This window comes from Calypte anna, chromosome 3 (genome assembly GCF_003957555.1).
Source record: "Calypte anna isolate BGI_N300 chromosome 3, bCalAnn1_v1.p, whole genome shotgun sequence".
NCBI lineage: Eukaryota > Metazoa > Chordata > Aves > Apodiformes > Trochilidae > Calypte > Calypte anna.
This window is the reverse complement of record NC_044246.1, coordinates 4,086,841-4,108,586: the sequence shown is the minus strand read 5'-3', so window position 1 is coordinate 4,108,586 and position 21,746 is coordinate 4,086,841. Positions and strand designations below refer to the sequence as shown.

General features: G+C 43.5%; 1 protein-coding gene across 2 annotated transcripts; it reads right to left on the bottom strand.

The window, feature by feature from the left end:
- Nucleotides 1–530: 530 nt before the first annotated feature.
- On the bottom strand, nucleotides 531–21,742 carry TAF5L (TATA-box binding protein associated factor 5 like). 2 transcript variants are annotated; one of them, XM_030447187.1, is made up of 6 exons: nucleotides 21,439–21,742; nucleotides 17,952–18,076; nucleotides 16,572–16,716; nucleotides 11,664–11,768; nucleotides 8,057–8,781; nucleotides 531–2,479 (listed from the first exon to the last, which is right to left on the bottom strand). In XM_030447187.1, the coding sequence occupies exons 3-6, from the start codon at nucleotides 16,711–16,713 to the stop codon at nucleotides 1,682–1,684; spliced, it is 1,770 nt and encodes a 589-aa protein (XP_030303047.1). In that variant the 5' UTR covers nucleotides 16,714–16,716; nucleotides 17,952–18,076; nucleotides 21,439–21,742; the 3' UTR covers nucleotides 531–1,681. The 2 variants fall into 2 exon arrangements, with proteins under 2 accessions (XP_030303047.1, XP_030303046.1); XM_030447186.1 differs by lacking the exon at nucleotides 17,952–18,076.
- Between the last annotated feature and the right edge of the window lie 4 nt (nucleotides 21,743–21,746).

Sequence of the window (21,746 nt, the reverse complement as noted above, 5' to 3'; positions counted from 1 at the left end):
TGAGCTGCTACCTAACTCTTGAATTGTTTAGATGAACTCAAGAGAATTCTCTCCTGAGAGCCCAGAAGGTCTGAGACAAGCTGAAGAGAATTTCATTTCATACCAACAGCCTGTCTGGAAGACCCCAGGACTGTGCCTTTGCTCAGGATTTTCATTTTTTTTTAAATTTCAGGATGTCAGAGCACAAAGCAAAGGTCAGGCAGTGCTACAGAATAAGGCCCTCTGGTGCAAAGTGTCAACTTCAGGGAGGACCCAGCTCCTCCACGTGCATTCCAGCTGATCCCCCACAACTTGCCAGGTCAGCTGGAGCTCAGAACAGGAGGCACCAAGTGAGCAAGACCACCAGATTCAACCTCCAAGTGCTAAGCAGGCTCTGGCTCCAGCAGTGCAGGAGAAACATGTTCCTGCCCTCTCCTTCCCATACAAGTCAGAGCAAGTTCCCAAAAAGGGACCAAAACGTGGTTTTTTTGTTTTTTTTTTTTTTTTTTAAACTAAATGCTTTTAATAGAAAACAAAATACAAAATAACTCTTTCCAGAAAGCAGAAATATTTAATCTCTCCAAATGACAAACTAGAACGTGCTTTCTCTGCAGATCCTTGTAAATGCTGATGATTTAGCTCACAAAGTGTTCATGAAACTGATATTGCAACATTTTGAGAAAGATCCAACACTGGCAGAGCTGCCTCTGTGTATGCACAATAACTTAATAATACTAATTTTTCCCATGTCACTTTGTGTGTGTGTGTCTCTCTCTCTCCTCATCCCCCTCTCCCTAGGCTGCCAATTTCCATTTAGGGAAATATTTCTGTGAGGTGAAGTGGTGGACTGACATGCCCCATTTCCACTAGGAGTCCAAACTTAGCTGCTTCAGTTCTAGCATGTCCTTTCTCCAGACAAGGCATTTATTAGCCTTAAAGCCACCACTCCCTACCCCCACTGTCCTCCTCTGCTCAAAACAACAGTGCAACCAGATTCAGAAAGATTCCTAATTAATGGAACATAAATATGAGTATCACAGCTAGTACCAGGAACCAAACCCAAGTGACAATGCAGAGATGGGCCCCAACTGAGGTCAGACTTCCTTACTAAAAAGAAAGCTGGTATTTTCTACTTAGATAGTCCAAAATATTCCAGAAGTGCTATAAGGAGCTGTAATATTTAGGACCACTAACACAGCAGAAAATACATAATATTCTTTCAATAGAAGGGTCTTGAAATGCTGGTCCTCTGCAATACCAGGAAATAAAGGCAAAAGAAAACAAAAAACACTGGGCCAGTAGTTCTCCACACACACTCAGGCCTCAGTTAACAGTAGGTAAGATGCGCCCATCAATCAATGCAGGACATTTAAGTGCAGGTCAGCAGCTTATCTGGTTGGCAGTTTCATTTGTCTGGACCAGGCTTTCAGATTCCTCAAGCTACTGGATTCCCCCTCCTTTTCCCCATCCCTACAAGATTGGAACACGTATGCATTTTTGTCACTCCTCTGTCCTTATTCCATTCAACAGCACAGCCTTTTGGAGGGCAAAAACATTTCAAAGCATCACTCTGAACCTGCCTTTCAAGGGGGCAGAGGAAGAAAAGTGTTTCACAGTCAGTAATCTCAGCTTGCAATGGACTCTGGCATTCAGTACACCCACCCACTTCCCTAAGACGACAACAACAACAACAGCAAAAAAATTAATGTTCCTGATTTTCTTGTGCAATTCCAGTCACTAGAAGAAGATTACAGGCCATAAACTGTACGCTCAGTACATTATTCATCTGTCCAGTATATACACCAACCAGTTCACTGGAAGAGCCATCTGCAGGGGCGTTGCAGTACGTGTTCCGAATATCCCAGACCCGCACCGAGTTGTCCATGGAGGCTGAAGCAATTAAACTGCTGTCAGGGCTAAAAGTCAGGCTGGTGATGTTGTCCGTGTGTCCCCTCAGCTCTTTGTAAAGAGTTCCTGAGGCCAAATCCCACAGCTTCAGCCGTTGGTCTTCCCCTGCTGACGCCAGGTACTTCCCGTTGGGGGAAAAGGCCAAGGCGAGCACGGGGCCGCGGTGCCCGGTGAAGAGGCGCACGGAGTTGCCTTGCTGGGTGCTCCACAAACGCACGGTCTTGTCGGTGGAGCCTGTGGCCAAGTAGTTGGAATTGGGATGGAATTTGACACAGTCCACATCTGCCAAGTGCCCGGCGTAGATCCGCAGCGGGTAGGTGCGGTCGAAGGACCAGAGCCTCGCCGTGCGGTCGTGGGAAGCGCTGGCAAAGTAGAGGCTGCAGGAGCTGATGTCCAAATCCCAAACGGGGTAAGCGTGGCCTTGGTAGAGCACGGTGTTTGTGAAGCTTCCCAGGTCCCAGTATCTGATGGACATGTCCTCAGAACAAGATAAGAGCCCCGAGCTGTCCGAAAGGAACCTTGTGCTATACACGGGCCCGCAGTGTCCTCTGAGGATCTTCATCTCTGTGCCGGCGCTGTCGTCCTCTTCCTCCTGGTTGGGGAGGAGAAAAAAAAAAAAAAAAAGAAAAAAAGGAATGAATGTTTATAGGTTCAGCAAACAGGTACCACAACAGGAGGGTGTCAGCACGGGAGTCATTTTAGATGTGGAATATTTTGTGCAACTCTGAGAAACAAGCTTCGCTGAGCGCTTGCTACATCCAAGTTAATGCTGAAAGAGGGGGCAAGGTAAGACTATAAAAGGTTTTATCTTCATTTGGGGTAGCCTCATGCTTGCTGCAAAAGGTACCTTAATTTGGGACTGTATACAAATAGGGAAAAAAAAATTATGACATTTTTCCACTTGCTAAAACCATACGTTTAGTCCCTATCCGCTCTCTACTGAACTTCTCTCTCAGATGCTGAAACAGATCTTGGCATCTGCTCCTCTGGTGTGGTCATTATTGGAAGTGAATCTCACAGCAGAGAAAAAGAAACAGATGTCTCAAACAAAAGGCAGGAGACAGAAAGACAAAGCATATTTGACAAGGACATTCCTTCTCACCCCCACGTGTGAACTGAAACCCAGCAAGGCAGTAACATCCATTTCTCCACACAAGCTCCATCAGGATGCTTTCACATCCTCACCCTTTCAGAACAGCAAATATATGCAGTTTATTTAGGTCAACGAATCTATTTTGGGGTAGGAGAAGATGAATAATCACAAAAAGGATGGCACTGGAAACCTTTTTATCCTGTAATTCTGCAATTCAAGTGCCAGGGCAGACAGTGAACAAGTAAAGACTTTCACATTTAAAAACTGTGCTCAAGGACAGTAGAGGGGAAGAATCTCTGAAAGTCTTCTCAAGTAGCACATCTCAACACTCAAAGGCTACAGATAGCACAAGTTTCAACAAATTACACCTTGAGAGTGTCCTTGCTCAGCAATCTGGGGTCTCCTTGAGAGACTGCCAGATAACCATGACTTGGGGGGCTCCTGTGTAGTAGCCTGAGACCACCCTTCATGGGGCTGTCAGACAAGGCATTCACCCAGGGGCAATTTCTGCACAAATTCAGTGCAACACCCCTTTGTTTGTGAGCAGCTCCTTTAACTTTTATCATCACAAACTGGCCTGTTTCCTGCTGCAGGAGAGCTTCCTGCCCTGAGAGGAAGCCCAGTTCCCCAGGGCTGCTGGACTGCTGACTACCAGCAGAAGTCAATGCCTGCTGAGCAGATCTCTTGGCTGACACAACATCTCCCACCCCTCTGGCCTCAGGACCCACACAGACTTAGCAAAAGTCTTGAGAGTCCTTTTCCTCCCCTGGTTTCTCCTCTCACCTCTGAGGTGAGCTAACTCTTAGTTTGACTGAGTTTGCTGCCTTGTTCCTCCTCAGTGGTGTGTTTGGTGGTAGGCACTGAGCCATGGGACTTCATGATGTGGCTGGGAGCCAACTTCATCTCTGCTCCAGAGGTGAGGCAGAGAGAAACAGCAGGCTCCAGCACGAAGAAAACCCCCATTCTTATTCAAATTTCTTTTTCTGCCTCAGATGGAGCATATTGCTTGCTGGAATCCACAGCATCTCAGAGCTACGTTGCCACATTAAAGGAGAGAGGCTGATACCTGCAGCACTTTATACTATTTAATTATGACCAGAAGGTTCCTGAAAAGCTACCAGTGGAATCCCAGTTACTTTACCTGTATAGTATTATAGTTTTTATAAATTCTGCAAGTGTGCTTGATTTTATGCCCTCAAATTCATAGAGAACTTTTTGGGCTGTCTGCAAGCATGTGTTCTTTTTCTTCACAAGCACTTACTCTTCTCTTGTACTGCAGCAGCAGTTTATTTGAAAATTCTGGCTGAAGCATTCAAACCCACACTCCTATAGTCACAGGTAGGAAATCTTACCTTTTACTTCTGTTTGACACCCTCACAACTGCTTCTAAAGCTCACCAAAACCAGTAAGTACATCTATAATGCTTCTGAGTCACTGAATTTTTCTATTTCCTCCCTGTCCAAGTTACTCCGCTGAGCAGATGAACAAAACAGCTGGAAATGCAGCCACTACACTACTGCTTTGCAGAACCAAGCTTAAGTTCTTTGGCAGATCCAGTATGCTCTTTTTTGCATCCCACAGGTGAGCACTCCCAGCAGAGCAGCTACAGAAAGGTTACAACCTGTGTTTTAAATCAGCACGGAGGCAGGGAATTCCTCTTCCTAATATTTTTTTCAGGATTCCAATTTCACACTTGGATTACTTTTCAAATATGTCCCCAAATACCCACACACTCCTTCTGAAGTGGTTGGTGCTGCAAGCAAACATGAATGATTTGTATTTCCTTGAAATGAACAAAAAATTCAGTTGTATAAGCCTATTTTAATCAATAAACTACACACCCCAGAAGCTACCTTTTATTATTTGTATTGTGTAACTTGTATTTTGAAAACAACTCTCAAAACTCATTTTAAGTTAATATGATAGAAGTGGAAAATCTACAAACACTACTGAAATGAGCTAAAAAAACACCACCAAGTAAAAAGCCTCTTCAACAGTGAACAGGAAATCTTCCTGAGCAAGTACAAGGCTCCCAAAATTAAATTATTAAGAAACTGAAAAAAATAAAAATGTTTTCTTACACTTGATACCTTCTAAATGACATACTTATGGAGAGATTGCTCAACTCCTCACCTCTTAGTTCTTCTAATTACTACTTTAGTAATTATTCAGTATTTCTGGACCCAGAAAAACTTACTGCCAGTGCATCTTACCTTGTGAGCAGCAAATGTTATTTACCTCACAAAAATTATCTTCATCTTCCCCCCAGCATAAACAAGGGAATGAGTGAGCCTTAGGAAGCAACAATAACCTCAAACCCAAAACATCTCACCCCATTCCTTTTTTTTTCCTATCTAGTAACAGCTTTCTCTGGGTGTCATCATCTGTCTCATTAAAATATCAAAGATATTCAAAGGGAAGCAGACCTCTTCCCTGCCTCCAGTAGGGATTTCCTAGCAGGGAAAGATGAAGCAGTGGTTACCATGGCTCTCTTTGCAGGACATTTCTTAGAGCTCCTTCCAGAATTCCCTCCCTTCTGCTTTGCAGCAAGGTGCAGGACATCACCCTGCTCACTGCCACTGCCCCTCAGCAGCAGGATTTTTAGAAGCAGAGCTGAATGGAGTGAAGTCTTCACCTTCACAGAGTTTAAATGCTGGTATTTTTGCAGCCTGGAACAGAGTGCATGATTTTCTGTTGTTCATTTATGTATGAACATGACAAAATTGCAAAGACACAAACAATACATCCATCTGCCCAGCTGCAAAGCTGCATTTTTATATTGGACCTTAAGTAATAGAGCCTCTGAAGTGACATTTATGAGATGCTACTATGACAAAAATTGAATTTCTTTATCCCAAAACAGCAAGCACCTTGCATTTTCCAGAAGGAAGACAACAATGGTGAATTGCACTGGGTCATCTCACTGAGCCAGATTCACTAAAACTACACCTAGTGAAGACTTTGACCTTACTGACACAACAAATTTACACAGCCCAGGGAAAAAAATCATTCTTCCAGCATTTTTCCAAGTCTTTATAAATATATATGTAGAGAGAAAGTGTGTTAATAAATCCAACAATCTAATCCCTGAACAGGTTCCACCAAAACTCACATTTTTTAAACCTCTAGATCTTCCTAAACAGAAGGCTCTATTTGCCTGCAGCAACTCAGAAAACAAGCTGCATATTAATTATTTCAGGCACTGTTATTTCAATATATTACCCAAAGCTGATTACACGATACATAAATCAACCCAAAGAAAATGAAGAGACCTTACAAAATCCAGCCCAGCTCAACACCCTCACAAGTTGCTCTGTAGAATTCACTGAAATTTTGTTCTTGGCCAAAGTTTTCACCAGGGAAATGCTGGGAATTGCTGCTGATCACACTGCAGTGTCTGGAACACAGCCCCAGTTCACACCAAGCTGCACGACTGAGGACTGCGGCCCCATTGGGGTGTTTTTTTCTGGTCTGTCTTGGAATCTGTGGCTTCCCTCCTTTGGCACCCAAAATGGTGCTGGGATCCCTTCCCCTTAAACTTGAACTCCTGGGCAGGTCACTGTTTGTTTTGTTGGTAGTGAAGTCATCCAGGGCAATGATGGCTTTGCTCTGTGCTGGGTGTTCACCAGTTTTTAGATAAATAAAATATTAAATAGCCAACAAGAGCCATTTTGCTCAAGCTTCCACAGCTATTCCATAATACATGTAGGCAAGTATGTGCCTATATGAAAAAAAAAAAGCTATTACTCCTGATAACCTGACAGTATCTGAGCTTTCTATAGTCTGGAGTTAAAGGAGGTGACCTGCTGATCTGTCAGATAAATTCTTCTCTGACACAGGTTATTGACATTTGGTTTCCATGACAGGAAATACACACAGTCAGGTGTCCTATGAACTCTTGGAGCTTATAATGAAAACAAGTCCATAGCTGGGCCAGCCTGAGCCACTTCCCTGCTCACTCTGCAGAAAGGGTTAACCTGGGAAGCCCTGAGCATCCATCTCACCTGGATGCCTGCCTGCCTCTAGTTCTCAAGCTGACTAACAAAGTAATCCCTAACCATAGATCCCTTTGTAGAGAAAGCCCTCTGCACTCTTCCAAAATAAACAGAACCCTGCCAGTAGGTACTTTTTATGAGGAAAAAAAAAATGTGGAAAAAAGGATGTTTCTCCTGCTAAGTGTTCAACACAAGAACAAATGAGGCTTTTTTTCTTCCCCTCCTTCAAGAGGGGAGTGATTAAACAAAAGGAGAGTCAAAAATTCTGATCTCTAAGCAGATATGAGATGCTACGTGGGCAGCTGTGGCAGAAAGGGAAGGAAGGGTGTGACTAGGAGGCAAAAAAAAGAGTAAACTGGAAGATGCTATCTAACCTGGCATGTGAAAGCACACGATTCCCTGTCCTGGTTTCCAGCACTCCAGAGCTAGAAGCCTTTGAAGTTTCCACACTGCAGATTCCTTAACAGAGATTTTGCATAATTTTTCCATGCTAACTCTTCACCTCTGGTTAAGGTGATTCCTTAAATACAGGTTTAAGGCATCCCTCCTTCTTCCTGAGGCCTTGGACCAGCCTCATTTGGCTTTTTCTTTAGTCTTTATTTTCCTATTCCTGCATTTCCCCTCCCCTCTCTTCTGAGTGGTTGTTCTTGAGCCACTTTCTTTCTAGTTTTCCTTCACCACAGTGTGTACTTACTGCCCACATCTTGTTTCATCTTCCCATCCATAAGAAGGCTCCATGCTCCTCAGGCAAGGAAACCTTCCCTGGTCACCTCTCCTTACCAGGCTACCTGTCTGTTCAAGTCAGAGGAGGAAGATCACCACCTAGTTCTAAGAAACTGTGACCTGATAACAAACTCATTGCACCTCACCACAGCATTTACAACCACTAAAGAGCAGGGGTGAAACCAGGATTTAAAATTTATGCTTGAAGGCAAACAGTTTTTGGAACTGCCTCACAGTCCCCTACGACACTCAATAACGCATGCCCAAAATACCTCAACAGAAGGAGTAGGGAGGTGGGAAAAAACAAAAAATAAAACAAATACAGAGAAAAACTAAAGAAAAAGAAGGGTATCCAGACCTCCTCATCCAGGATGTCACAAGCCAGGTGGATGCGGGACACATCAACGAGATGGGGCTCAGATTTTAGCTTCCTGGAACGCAAGCTCCAGAGCTTGACACAGGAATTATCAAACCCAGCAGCCAGCAGCTTGCTGTTTGGTGAAATCTCTGCAGTGTTCAGCAACTGCTCTGTGTTATAGAAGGCATAGAAACAGATGGTGGTTAAGGAAGGGGGCCCATCCTTGACACGTTTAATGCTGTCCTGCAGTAAATCCAGCGCCGCCTCGTTCTGCAGGATGGAAGCTGGCACCTCGCTGGGCTCCAGGCCGTTGCTCTCGTTGCGTGAAGAGCTGCCCCCAGCATAGAGCTGGTAGTCAGTCCTCTTGGCAGGTTGTACATCCAGGTGAATGTGCAAAGTCAGGACTTTGCACAGGGCGTTGTTGTTGTCACTTTGGAGGTAGCGAAGAAGGTAGTTGTAGCTGTCCTCTTGAAGGCGGACGACGTACTTGTTGTCCAGAAAAGCCCGGAGCTTCAAGTTGGACAGGATATCTTGAATAGTCATGGTAGTCTGCAACTGCTCAATGATATCCTTCTGGCTGGCATTCTGCAAGAACATGCCATGGAAGCGGCTGTAAAAACTGTCCACTGTGCTTTTGAGGCCATTCTGGACCATGTTCAGATGGAGGTAGACGAAGAGGGGATACAGAAGAGGCATCACTTCATGGCTGTGCTGAGAATCTGAATCTATAAAAAAACAAAACCCAAAACAAACAGCAATAAGCTTTATATGATTTCTCAATCCATTTCCTACTGGGAATAAAACAGAGGAAGGATAATTACTGCAAAAAGCCTCGACAGTGGCATCAGAGAGCTAGCAAGAGGAAACTTTTGTTGGCACATCTAAGGGAACCTCTTCTGTCACTGTAAGGGGATACACAATACCTGTTAGAGACCCAAAGAGAGGTTTTCAAGTCATTGAGGTATGAAGTCAGAACAAAACACAGATTTCAAAACCCTTTTTAGGTGTGGGCCTACATGACAAACTACATGACAGCTGAGCCTTTCCATTAGGTATTTAAAAAGAAACACAATGCCCCCTGTTTACTGCAATAAACAGACTTTAAAATTTAGCCATTACATTTAGAATAGAATTGTTTAAGTAAAAATTATTTGCCTAAATTGTGGTGGACCTGAACTTTGGTGGCTTTCTCCCCTCCCCAGCTTCAATAAAACTTGCATGTGGTGCTTTGGATAGAACTGATTTGTCTGGGGGGAAAAGGAAGCCAGTTTCCAAAATGTCCTTCCTTATGCTGTGCTCTTGGGTTTTTTCTGTGCCCGCCCATGTGCACCCATTCTCCCTCTCACCTCAGGTCTCTGCCAAGGCAAATCCCAGCAGTAATTCCTAGCACACAGTGGAACAAACTCCTGATTAGGCTGTGCTGTACCTTCCAGACACCAATCTGAGCCACAGCTCCACCCCTCCTGCCCTGGCTTCTTGGGGCTGTTTCCCTTCCACTGCTGCTGGCTGCAGGGAGTTGAGGAGCAGATCCCTGCAGCAGCATCCATGGCTGCCAGGAGTTACAGGAGGACTAAAAGGTCCAAATTACTGCAACAAAATAGACATTGCTCATCCTCAAACAGGACTGCTGGTCTTCAAACAAACAGCATTGCTTCTTCTCAACTTGTTCTTCCCTCCTGAAGACAACAGGAGGGAAGACAACACTCCAAGGTTGTTGTTGAAAACAACACTCAACAAATGCAGATTCATTTTCTCCTCCCTTTCCATCAGGTTATGTTTCCTCTTCTCTTGAACACTCTTCCAGACTTCCTCTGGTCCATCTTGTGCCCCTCTCCCATTTCTCTGAGTAAGCAGAGTGTGTGTGCAGCATGCAGTGTATAAATACAGATTTGCATACTTCAGCATCATTCTCTTTTTCTGTCCCACTGAAATTGGGTCAAAGCCAGTGAAACTGGTGGGCTGGATGGAATAAAAGCTCTATAAGCAGCCAGTAGGTGCTCTTGTCCCTGCAGCTGCTCTAGTCCAGAAATACACAAGGGGAAAGACCACACTCTGCAGGGAAGGGAGAAAGGGACTAGAGGGGAAGCTGGCAGAAATGGGAAGGAAGCAAATATTCCCTAGGAAAATACAAAGAGAGGTTACAGGAGCTCAGTCTGTCCAACCTGGAGAAGAGTAAGGGAGTTCCCAAGTGCTGCCTTCAGCAGCACCCTGAGGAACATCATTGTGGAGGCCAAAGAATCAGCCCCTTCTCAAAGGTGCTCAGTGAAAGGACAATGGGGAAGCTGTTTCAAGGGAAATTTTCACCAAATCTCTCAAAATTTTCACCAAATCCCTCAGCCCTGCAGCTGGGGCCCAGAAGTGCAGAGCAATCTCTTTTTTTGATTTTCAAAACCTGGCAGAGTAATCTGACCCAATTCTAACCTTGCCCTGCTTTGAGCAGCTGGTGGAACCAGAGGTCTCTAAAGTAATTACAAAATTATTCAGCAGTCCTAATCCCCTGCCTACTTCTCAGTGCTCCTGGGGGTGAGCATCACAGAAGTGGCAAATGTCCTGCTGTGCCTTATGGCTGGCTGGCAAGTCACATACTTGATCTGCTTCTGTTTCTGCAAGGGAGTAAGAAACCAAAACTGAGCAGGAGAGACAGACTTGATGAAAACAGTCAATCTGAACACCAAAACCATGCCTGGTGCTTCCCCAAGCAGTATTTAAGCCACTGAACAGAGCAATCATGCTTCTAAAAAATCTAATGAACCATAATTTACATCTAAGACTGAAGTTCAATTATGTTGAGCTGCTCTAGGTGGCAAGACCTCCCCTCCCTTCTCTTCAACAACTATCAGAAATATTAATTTCTGATTAATCTTAGTATTATGAACACTGGGAGCAAATCTCAACACTGGATGAACGTAGATGTGCCCAAAGGCAGGAAGAGTGGCAACCTCACCTTCCTTGGTACTGTTCTTTGAAAATACAATCTGCTTTCTTCTTCCCACATTTGGGACTCATAAGAGAAAGAAGGACATTCCTAGGAGTAGGGTTTTTTTTTTAATAATTAAAAAATTGCTAAAATAAAAAAAAAACCCAACACAATGAATCATTATTCTGCATCACACTGCAGAATGAGAATTTTGTTTACTTTGTCATATACCTCCAGTCTCAAAGTACAGATAAACCTTAGGCAGCAAATCCTCCCTTAAAAATCTAGAGCTGCATAAAAATAAGCTGATTATGAATTAAATTAAAAACCTTCAACTAAGAGACAGCAGAGAACTACAGTAATTTCTAAGTTACCTGCCTTTCTCATAAACCACTCTAATCTTCCTTCCTGCCCTATTTATGCTGTTGTCTAGAAGAGCTACAGAGACCAAATCCTTGAAAAAGAAAGGGCAGTCAGCAATCTACAAATTGCCAGAGGTTCTCAGCACTCAAACAAAGAAAAATTAAATACTGTAGTAACCAAAATATCAAAACTAGAAATCAAAAGAATGTTAGAGAAATTACTTTATGTTTTATTACATTGTTACTCATTGAAATGACCAAAAAAAAACCCCTCCACACAAAGAAAACCCCCCAGCTATTTTTCTCTTCCTTGCTTCCTGATATTTACCTGTGAGAAAATTGCGTAATCGTCCAAATTGTACTTCATATTGCTGTGGCTCTGCCAGGCAGGGAGCTGCAGACACCACGTTGGCACAACCAGATTCAGATTGGACTGTGAAATAAAATAAAGCAAAAAATTAAAGAAGAATTCAAGGAGTTTTGCATGTGTTTGCAGAAACAAAGCTTGTTGTAAAGCCCAAGGTAATGCAGGTGCCACTTCTTCTTTCAAACTGTCCAGGGACAACATGGCCTGAAGCATCCAGAGGTGGCAATAACAACCTAAGCAGAGCATGAAGGAGAAAATATAAAAGAATTTAATTTAAAATTTAATTTAAAATTTAAAAGAAATTGCTAAAAAATTCAGCTACACACCTGGTCCCCTCAGAACATGTTTTAATGTTTTCAAATAGAACCTTAGGTCTCCAAGAAATTCAGAGTAACCCCCTCACAGATCCTTTCACCATTTCCTAAGATCAGTGGTTTTGCTGCTTTGTGCTCAAAAAAAAAAAATGACAAAAGCAATTACAACTTTCAACAAACCAATGTTTGGTGGGACTAAACCATCAATGGGACCCACACATCATCATGGACAGAAGGTCTGCACTGACATGACTTCAGAAGCTCAAATTCCTTCTGTTCCAAGCTTTAGCACTTACAACAAAAGATCATCATCATCATCATCATCATCATCATCATCATCATCATCATTTACTGGTCTCCTGGAGGCAGCAGTGAAGCCACACTGAATCTCTGAACAAACATTTAGTAGCTTTTAATCTTTGTCCTCCTCCTGGGGAATTTTAGGTTAAAGGGCACTTGGTATCTGACCACAAACCCAGTTGTTATGGTCTCCTCAGATGGTGTCTAACTGATTTTCAGAACCAGTATCAACCCTGGTAAAAGTGGTACTGAACTATTTAAAGAGGGAATTGGCTTTGCCTTCTCTGGCACCAAGCATTTGCTCTTCTGCTAAACTGAAACCCATAGGGGACTTTGTGCTAATTTACACCCACCCACCAACATACCCTAAGCACATACAGACACCACTAATTAGAAACACAGGTTACAAAACTGTAACTAATATCTTTATTCATCTGCTCTCTAGAAAGAGCATTAAAAAGGGTAGAGAGTTTTGCTGCTTTCCTTTCCTGATTATTTTTTTTCAATTTGTAACTATTTTCCCTTCCACAAAACTCTTTTCATTAGTCTTCCTTTCCACTCTTCCAACTTCTTTCAGCCTCCCCAGCCCCCCATCACTTTCCCATCCTCTCTCTTCACTTTCCTCCTCCTGATTCAACCCGTTTTTGTTCCAGCATTTGGCTCACGTACAGAGGCAAAACTCTGACAGCCCTGGAAGTCTATAAACAACACTATCAAATATTCACATGCTAAAGAGAGATAGGCCAGCCTCCAGCTCCTCTCAGTGTTTCTAATTAAAAAGAGATCAGTGCAGGGTGTACAGGCAGCCTGTTGCTTCACTCTGCTGTCTCTCACTGCTAAGACCCAGGTCTATCTTCCTGAAGCTTATGGAAACACAGCAGGTTGTTTACCAGCTCCCCAGGGCTGTAATTCACCTTTGGAAACAGAGAACTGGGCTGTGCTCACAGTCCCCTCATGGGAAAAAAACAAATACAGATTCCACCCTACCTTCTCTCCTATCAGTTTAGAAATAAACAAATACAACCTCTTTAAAGCTACAGAACCACGGTGCTTTCTACAGCCCGATTCCAAGATGGTAAGAACTCCAGACTCACATATATCTATTACTTAACAGCTAAAGTAAAAAAAAACCAAAAAACACCTCTGCTATCCAGGCTTAAAAATTAATATAATCAACATTCACCAGCAGAAAGTAAACTGCATGCACATACATGTAGTAACTCCAAAAAGTTCAGTGACTATCACACATACTACTCACTGGAAAAGCAAATTAAAACAGGTACATGAGGGTCTGTCTTTTCACAAGGTTACATACAAGGGCCAACTCTTCAGAGTTCTGGTGGCCTCATTTCAGCAAGAATGGGAATAACTTGCCACCCCGATCATGCCATGCAAGCACAACTTACTGTCCTCACCTTTATGAAGTGCTATATTCACACCACCTGTTTCTCTCAAGTCACATTAACAACCTGATTCCAAAATTAAGATGTTATTCATGCTTCAGAAACAGGCTCATTATCCTGGAACAGCCTGACTGGGCAAGCAGTAAACCCTACTCTTTCAGTAATGATGTTAGAACTTGTTCCCATTGAGCTGGAGATAAATGAACCCTACACACCAAACAGTTACAAGTTCAAATATCAGCCCTTTTCCTACCTAAAACTTTACACCAATCAGAATGGCAAAAAGGATCAAGAGCTCAAACGATCCAAAAGTAAATTTTGAGGCATGTTTTCCTCCCACTGGAATTAAAACACTGGTCATTTCCTTCTCATGTATTAATACACCTAACCATACCTTCTTCTCCATGTTTCCCAGAGGTTCCTGAGAACATCTACTGGGACACCTGCCCCTTGAGTTCACCTCTAGTAGACAGCCAGCTACATGACCTGAGAGCAAATTGGAAGGAACTCACTCCTAACTCAGGGATATGGGGAGCACTCTCCAGATTCTGTGTGATGGCTACGAGCAGCACTGCTCCCAGCTAACAAATGTGGGGCTGCTGTGGATGCTATTTAACAGCAGCTGATTCCCTTTCACATGAGTGTGATGATGTAAAATGTAATTTAACATTGTTTCAGATGATCCTATGTGTCAATAGTACACCATGGGCAATATTAGAGCACCTTGTTCTTCAGTCACTCATTTTGTCCTCTAATACTCCTCTGGTTTTCTATGGAATTACGAGATGATCACGAGGAACCTCTGTGCTCTATTTTACTGCTAAAGAAATCAGACAGGGTGGTAGACAATCTCTTCCGGGCTCCCTTGCCCATGAAAGGTTGGACCAGATGATCTTTTGAGGTCCCTTCCAACCTGTGCTCCTCTATGAGTCTGAAAACAGAGCTGTAGATATATAGCAAGTCTATGACTTATTGGAGAAGAACTGATCTGAAGAGACTCTGGAAAAAGTAAAAAAGAGTATCTGAACTAAAGCTGAGAGACAAAACTAAAACTAAAACAGATGACATTTCACTGTGAAAGAAGAAATCACAGAACTTAAGACAGAAATAAGCAAGTCTCCCATTTATATAGGCTGGTTAATTTAAAAGTCAAAGAAATGAGGTAAACAGAAAAAGAAAATATGAGCTTTGTTAAGGAATGAGCAAAAAACACCTTCAGAAAATATATTTTACTGGTTTTTCAGATAGTCATTCATGGAACTGCTCATACTCACTGGTGGCCTACTATGAACATGTTTGACTAAAAGTAGTAAGCAGCGGAATTCATGAGAGACCTTTTTCAGTTCTAATGAAAACTGATGACTAAGTTCTGAATCACCACCCACAAAACCCTTGCACTGGCAAGAGGATACAGGCTAATAGGAAGAAATTTAGTAATAACATTTGGTGGAAGATTAATAAAAAGACAAAACTCAGTCACACACTCATTCACACTTTTTACTGAAACAATTTTTTCCTCCATGACACAAATGCAAAGGCTTGTAATCCAATTTCATCTCTCTTACTTCAGATACTCTGGTGTCCTCCTGGTATAGATTGGTTCCAAGTTCTAATCCCATTTCAACACTGACATTTCCTGTAAAATCTCCCACCAGAAATAATTCAGCATTTTACTTTGGTTTCGTTCTTTCCTCATTTCCCCTTTTATTATTTTTCAAGGAGCTGCAACAAAGTTCAGGCAGATACTCTGAAAACAGCAAGGAACTGAAAAGTACTAATAAGGTGTAGGTCACTTCTAATAACAAAATATTACTCAATAACCTCCAGAGAATCAGAGAATCAGCCTGGGCATTTACCCACAGGTCACTCATCTTTGGATTGTAACTATGGCAAAATACTCCAGAGGCAGAAAGAGCTCTTTTGGCATCCAGTCCTAGCTAGCTAACAGCACAGAGTTATACAGCAACTCAAGTTTTGTCACATCAAGTTGTATCACAAGTAACCAAGGTCTCCACCATTCTCAGCCTGGGATACTATCACAAGTATTGTTGTAATTGTTATAATTTCCTCCTTGCATTTTCACCCAAAGTTCAGCCCAGTACTATCACTTTTCCAGGTAAATTTAATGTTTGTAACCTCCATGTTGCTTGAATCCTTTCAGCATTGTTGGTGCTCAAGCAGTAATTTGGTTTCTTGTAACAAAAATAGTAATTACAACAAAGGTTGTCACAGACAGGATTTTAAAAGCAGGTAGTACAGCAGGATTCAGAAGCTATTAAAGAGGAGAAACTGCATGCAGGGAAATAAACTGTCTCATCCACTGAAGGAGAGGTTGTTTTTTGGTTTTCTTTTTTTTTTTTTTTTTTGAGGTGACAGCAGAACTTTCTGGACTGGAAAGCTGACTAGGTCACAAAATGAACAGAAAATGAAACAGTTTGTATCACTTTCATTTCACATAATGTAGCTCTCCTGGAAAACAAAGGTATAACAAAGGTATGTATTTTCTGCTTCTACTTAATTCCTCATCTCGGCTCTTCTCACATCCATCCCAAAGCACCACTACTCACCAGACTCCACATTCTTTGGGATCCAACAGACATACTTTTCCTATGTCACAAGCTGGTATTTCAGGCCTGCTGACTGACTGACCACGAATCTCACCTTGTTACACTTCCAGCCACATCTTCATCCCTCAGAAGCTCCTAATTCACACCAGCTTTACTCTGGGAAATCTCTTTATTCCACAAGTGCCGCCCATCCGCGCAGACAAATTAATGCAGTTACCAATGCACATACTCAACGCCTGTCACAGCTCTGCCAAGAAGCATTCATGGAAAATATGATGGGATTACCTGTGAGATTAGCTGCCATCTCTTCAGCAGTCTGACACAGCCTCAGCCCTTGTTTTAGGGGACCTTCTGGGTCCACATACTGACGGCGCTTGAGGTAGCAGGACACTGCCATCTGAATCTGCTCTGTGCGTACGCGTTTCATGACCTCAAAAGAAAAGAAAAAAGAAAAAAAAAAAAAAGTAAGAGAGATGATGGGCTCTTACCCTGCAGGTGTACACTGACACTGAGAAAGAACAAACAGCTCAGTATTTTCATTGCCCAAGTCAAATAACTTCATTAGCTGAAGCATGAAATGAAACCTTGAGGTATGTGCCTCTCGGTGCTAAGGCGTAAGGCAGGCACTTTGAACTGGATCCGTGGGGCTGTGTTGCTGACTAATTCTACAATTTTCACTGAGGAAACCAAAATACTTTGTGAGGGTTCTGGACTAAAAGTGCAGTGGTGAGATGAAGTATTTGATTTTGTTAAATATTAACTCATAAAAAGGGAATGCTTCTCCCTCCTGGGTTTTTTTACGGTAGCAGTTTGGGTATTTCTGAGGCATTTTCTGCTTCTTCTGCTTGGCTTACCAACAAAACCATATTAGAAGAGTAAAGAGAATGAGAAATTAATATAAAGGAAGGGAATTTCAGAATCATAGTGCTTTAAATAGCACACCTATTTTACCTATTAGGGGATTCTAAAAAGCAGTAGTTTATTGACTGAACTTAAAAAGGTTAGAGCCAGACTTCTGGCACTTCAGTCATGTAAGTCCACAGGAAAAAAAAACAGGGAAATTAAAAATAAAAGCTGAACGTTCTGCCTTTTTCACCTGCTCCCAGCTATTTAGCCTCCCTTCCTACAGAAAATAAATTAATAAAATAAAAAATCCTTTGAAGTTTCATTTATATGAGCTTTGAAAGCCATCCTCAGAACCACCACGTGGTAGTAACCCCTTACAAAAAGGAGCCTGATGTTAGCTTTTAGCCTCTGGCTTCTAACAGAAGCACCTCAGTCAGATGAATGCAATAGCTCCCTTGCTATTTGAGTAGTCCCTGATTGCCCCCAGTCCTTCACCAGAGCCATCAACTTTACACAGATGTTTAGATAACTTAAGAGGCTTTAAATAAAGCAGAACTAAGCAACAGTTTTATTCTACTAGAATAACAGGTCCAGGCTGCCTCAAGGTAGTTCTACACCTTACAACCCCACTGCTGGAAGCCCTGCATACACTTTACAAGTGCACATTCTCTCTGGTTTGAGTAGCTAAATTCACTGAAATGCAACTTTTCAGAGAGCCAAGGATGCCCGTTCCTCTCCCCTGTAAGAACCTTATTTCTAACAAAATGACAGCTTTAAAAATCTGATCATAAATGAGCCTTTTTTAATACCTATACTCACTTATCCCAGCTGTTAGAACAACAAGCCCTCTGTGGATTTCCAAGCAGACAGGGATGCATGGTTCCAGCCAAAGTTACTTCTGAACAGGAACGTGGAGTTGCAAACCCATATGCTCTGGGGAAAACCTTAAAAATATTTCCATTTGTTCTCACAGGTGAAACCACTGTTGAGGGTGGGAAAGGGGCATCTACAGGTGTGGGATTTTCAAAGCATTTCCCCATAGACCTAATAAAATCCTGGTTTTCAACCACAACTTTTTTTTTCCAGTCCAAAAGCAAACTTCCTTTTCATCTTCCTTGCAGTTAAAGAAATTACATTTGAGACTTGCAGTGCCTCAAATACAGCATTTTTTCTGCTGCACGTAACTGCAGGAAAAACAAAAGTCTAACAAAGACCATGAAGAAGGTGGACACTGGGAGGGACCAGCATCTTGGAAGCCTCCTAAAAGACACCCTGAACTAAGTTTTCAATGGATCAGGTTGCCATTCTGCATTTGAGGTAGCAGCATGGACTCAACCACAAGTGACTTGTACAGGTCCACATTAATGCCTCTGCACACAGTCTGCCATACAGCTGAGATTTGGGTAGCACCTGAATGATATTTGAGATGCTCTCTTAAAGGCTTATTTTTGGTCTAGAAATCATTTTAGAGAGTTTGCATCTATACTGTTGCATTTGACTTCCAATCCAAAAGAAATTCACTCCTCAAATGGCATGGAACAGATGCAACTAAATGTTTCTGAAATGGTTTAGCCAGTCAAAACTGTGCAAGTCAGCCTCAAGTCTGTGGTTCAGTTGCAGAAAGAGTATCTAGAAATATCCTTGTCCATACTTTTTAGCTTCAGTTACAGGATCCATTGGTGTGTGGTTAGATCTGGGGAGGGAATCCCTATTGACTGTGGCACAGCATGGAGATACAGATAATTCTTCACAAGCTCATAATAGAACAGAGAAACCAAAAACTGCTGTGTGAAAAGATGCAGAATCCCAGAGGACTCTTTGATATGACAGTGACAAACTAGAGAAGCATAAGAACAGTCTTTGCAGGATGCTGAATGAGCAGAGGATCAATAGAGAAAATGGTAAATTTTAAACAAAAGGCAAAAAAAAAAAAAGTAGTCTCAAATTTTAACATCAGGAATGGACACTTCTGCAGCAAAAGTGTCTGGGAAAAGAGCAGTTGCTGGCAGCTGATTCAAGTCAAAGCTTTGGGCATAAAAGGGAAGCCCCAAGATTACCAAGGTGGTCTTTGCAGCTGCTTTATGCACTCTGGAGTTTCTTGCTCTCTTCACATTCCTTGTATGCCCCTCCCAGAAGGTACAGTAGTGGGTGTGATGAGCAGCAGCATCTCAAGGAAATCTTTTCCCTACTCCCAGGTGACAGAACAGGAACCTTACAGGAAATGCATCTTCACCAAGAAACACCCACTGGCATCAGACATGCTGTCCCCCCACACTTTCATTTCAGGTCTTCATTTCTTTGCTCACTTTACCTTTATACCTCACCCTCAGCATTACAAAGATGTCCCAGGAGCAAGGGAAGTGTTCAGGAAGAGCAAAACCAATGCTCCTACAAATGTTCTTTATCACATACTCGAAATTAAGAGTATATCATAAAATAAGCATAAGGACAGCCTGTCAAAATGTCTTTAGCTGGGTTCAAGCTCAACAATTTCAGGTCAACAATGCAGAATTTAAAGGCAAAAAGGCAAAAAAAGGCCAAGTCTGCCATTTTAGCCTCTTCTCAATTTCAAGATTCTGGCTCTCGTCTCTGAAGATAATCTCCAAAACACAAAACAAACTGAAAGGATAATATTCAAGCCTGCAGAAAGCTTGAAAGAATTGTTCAGAAGCCCTGGCTGCCTTGTTCTTCTCAAACCAATAAATATTAAAGCCATTAGTTATTTCTACTGATAAGCAAAATACATAAGGAAAGAGAGAAGAAATCTGCAGGCACCTGCACAGCTACTGCAATGCCACAAATTGGAGCACACACAGAGAAAAGGATATTAGGTTAATTTTTTTTGAGGAAGCAAAAACATTGAAGAAACCCAGAGGAGAGGCAGATGATACAAAATGTATCACAAGTTCCTCTTCCCTAGAAAAGCTGGAAATTATCAGTGTACAAAGCACTGGGCCATGAAATTAATTTCCTGCCTATGCTAAATTTTGGGTACAGGTTCAGACAGATTCCATGGACCTGAAATATGAAAGAGATGTATGAGAAAGAGCTTTAAAAATGAACATTGGAAATGCTGCTTTTAAAGACTCTGCTTTTCTTGATCAACACTGGTACAGCAGCTTCTTCCTTCCAACAGACTAAGAAAAGACCTGTGAGAATCTGAGAAGAACCAAGAACAAATAATCTTTAAAAAAACCCATAAAAACCAAACCAAAAAAGCGACCCACAGAAACACATTTTCAATATTGTCAGTTGTGGAAAGCGAAGTATCAACCCTTATTATCACTACAGGTGAAATTTAAGGTCTAATTTTCATCATTGTGACATGAAGTTAATCTAAGGCTTACAAAGAATTTAGAATAAACGAGATGAAGCAAAAAGGGCAAATAAACGGGACAAGAGGACACGGAGACTCTGGGTGGTGGTGGTGATGGTGCAACACAGGACAAGCGCTGCAGACAGCAGGGACCACGGAAAGGAACAGCAGGAACCAGGGAAAGACTTTTTTTTTTGCCTGAGCAGCAGCGTGCAGGCGAAGAAGAGGCAAAACGGAACCAGCTTCGGTTCTGGAAGACCCTTCACCTGGGTTCGGCTCACCGTCCACGGGTTAAACTTTGCCAGTTCCGTGATGCTCCCCCTCCCTGCCCCTGAAGGCAGAGCCGGTGTCGTCCCCCCCCGCAGGACACGTTTCACCCCCGCACACCGCCCTCAGCCCCCGCACCACCACTTTGGACCCCGCCAAGAGAGACCCGGGACTGGACCGAGCCGGTGCCGAAGGGGCGGTGGGTGCAGCCGCGCTCAGTGCTGGGACGCTGAGGGATGCGAAAGTTTTCCCCTATCAAAATTAAAAAAACAAACAAAAAAAAACAGAAAAAAAAAACAAACCCAAAAAGAAAACAAAAAATAAAAGGGAGGGGGAGAATTGGAAAAGGGTAAAGAAGCAGCAGGTAATTAAACCCACGCACTTTGCGAAGAGAAAAAAAAAAAAAAAAAAAGAAAAGAGTTGAGCCCACTCCGCCACCTCCAGGCACAGGGAAGGCGCCCGGCCCGGCTCTGCCCTCCCCAGGGGCTGCTCCAAGGGCCGCGCCCGTGCCCCAGCTCCCCCCGGGGCCCGCCGGCCTCCCGGGAGCCGCCCGCCGGGCCGGGCCGGGCCTGCGGGCCTCCGCCACGAGGCGGCCCAGCGGGACACCCAGGGCCCGCTCCCGCTGCAGCCGGGCCGGCACCAGCCCCCAGCCCCCCCGCTACACACTCCTGTAGCGCTCCCTCACCCCGCTCCCCCCCCCTCCCCGCCTTCCCCGCCACTCACTGAGCATCGCAGGCGGCGAAGCGGCGGCGGGAGGCGGGGGCCGGCGGGGCCGGGAGGGCGCTGTCACTGTGCCCAGCGGCGCCAGGCGCTGCCGGCGGAGGCGCCGCCGCTGCTGCTGCCGCCTCCCTTGGGTGCCGCTAATGGTGGCGTTGGCGCGGCCGCTGCTGCTGCTACTGCTGTTGCTGCTCCTGCTGCTGCTGCCCGGGGACCGGCGGCTGGCAGCAGCGGCGGCGGCAGCAGCTCCATGGCTGCCTGACACACGCCGCGGCAGGCGGGCGGGCGGGGGAAGGAGGTAGGGAGGGAGGGAG

Excerpts from the sequence above, each read along its gene's own strand:
- TAF5L (XM_030447187.1), bottom strand. The coding sequence starts at position 16,713 with ATGAAACGCGTACGCACAGAGCAGATTCAGATGGCAGTGTCCTGCTAC. Across the intron at positions 11,769-16,571 it reads GATGGCAGCTAATCTCACAG|TCCAATCTGAATCTGGTTGT; the intron begins GTAATCCCATCA and ends TTTATTTCACAG. Across the intron at positions 8,782-11,663 it reads ATTACGCAATTTTCTCACAG|ATTCAGATTCTCAGCACAGC; the intron begins GTAAATATCAGG and ends GTTTTTTTATAG.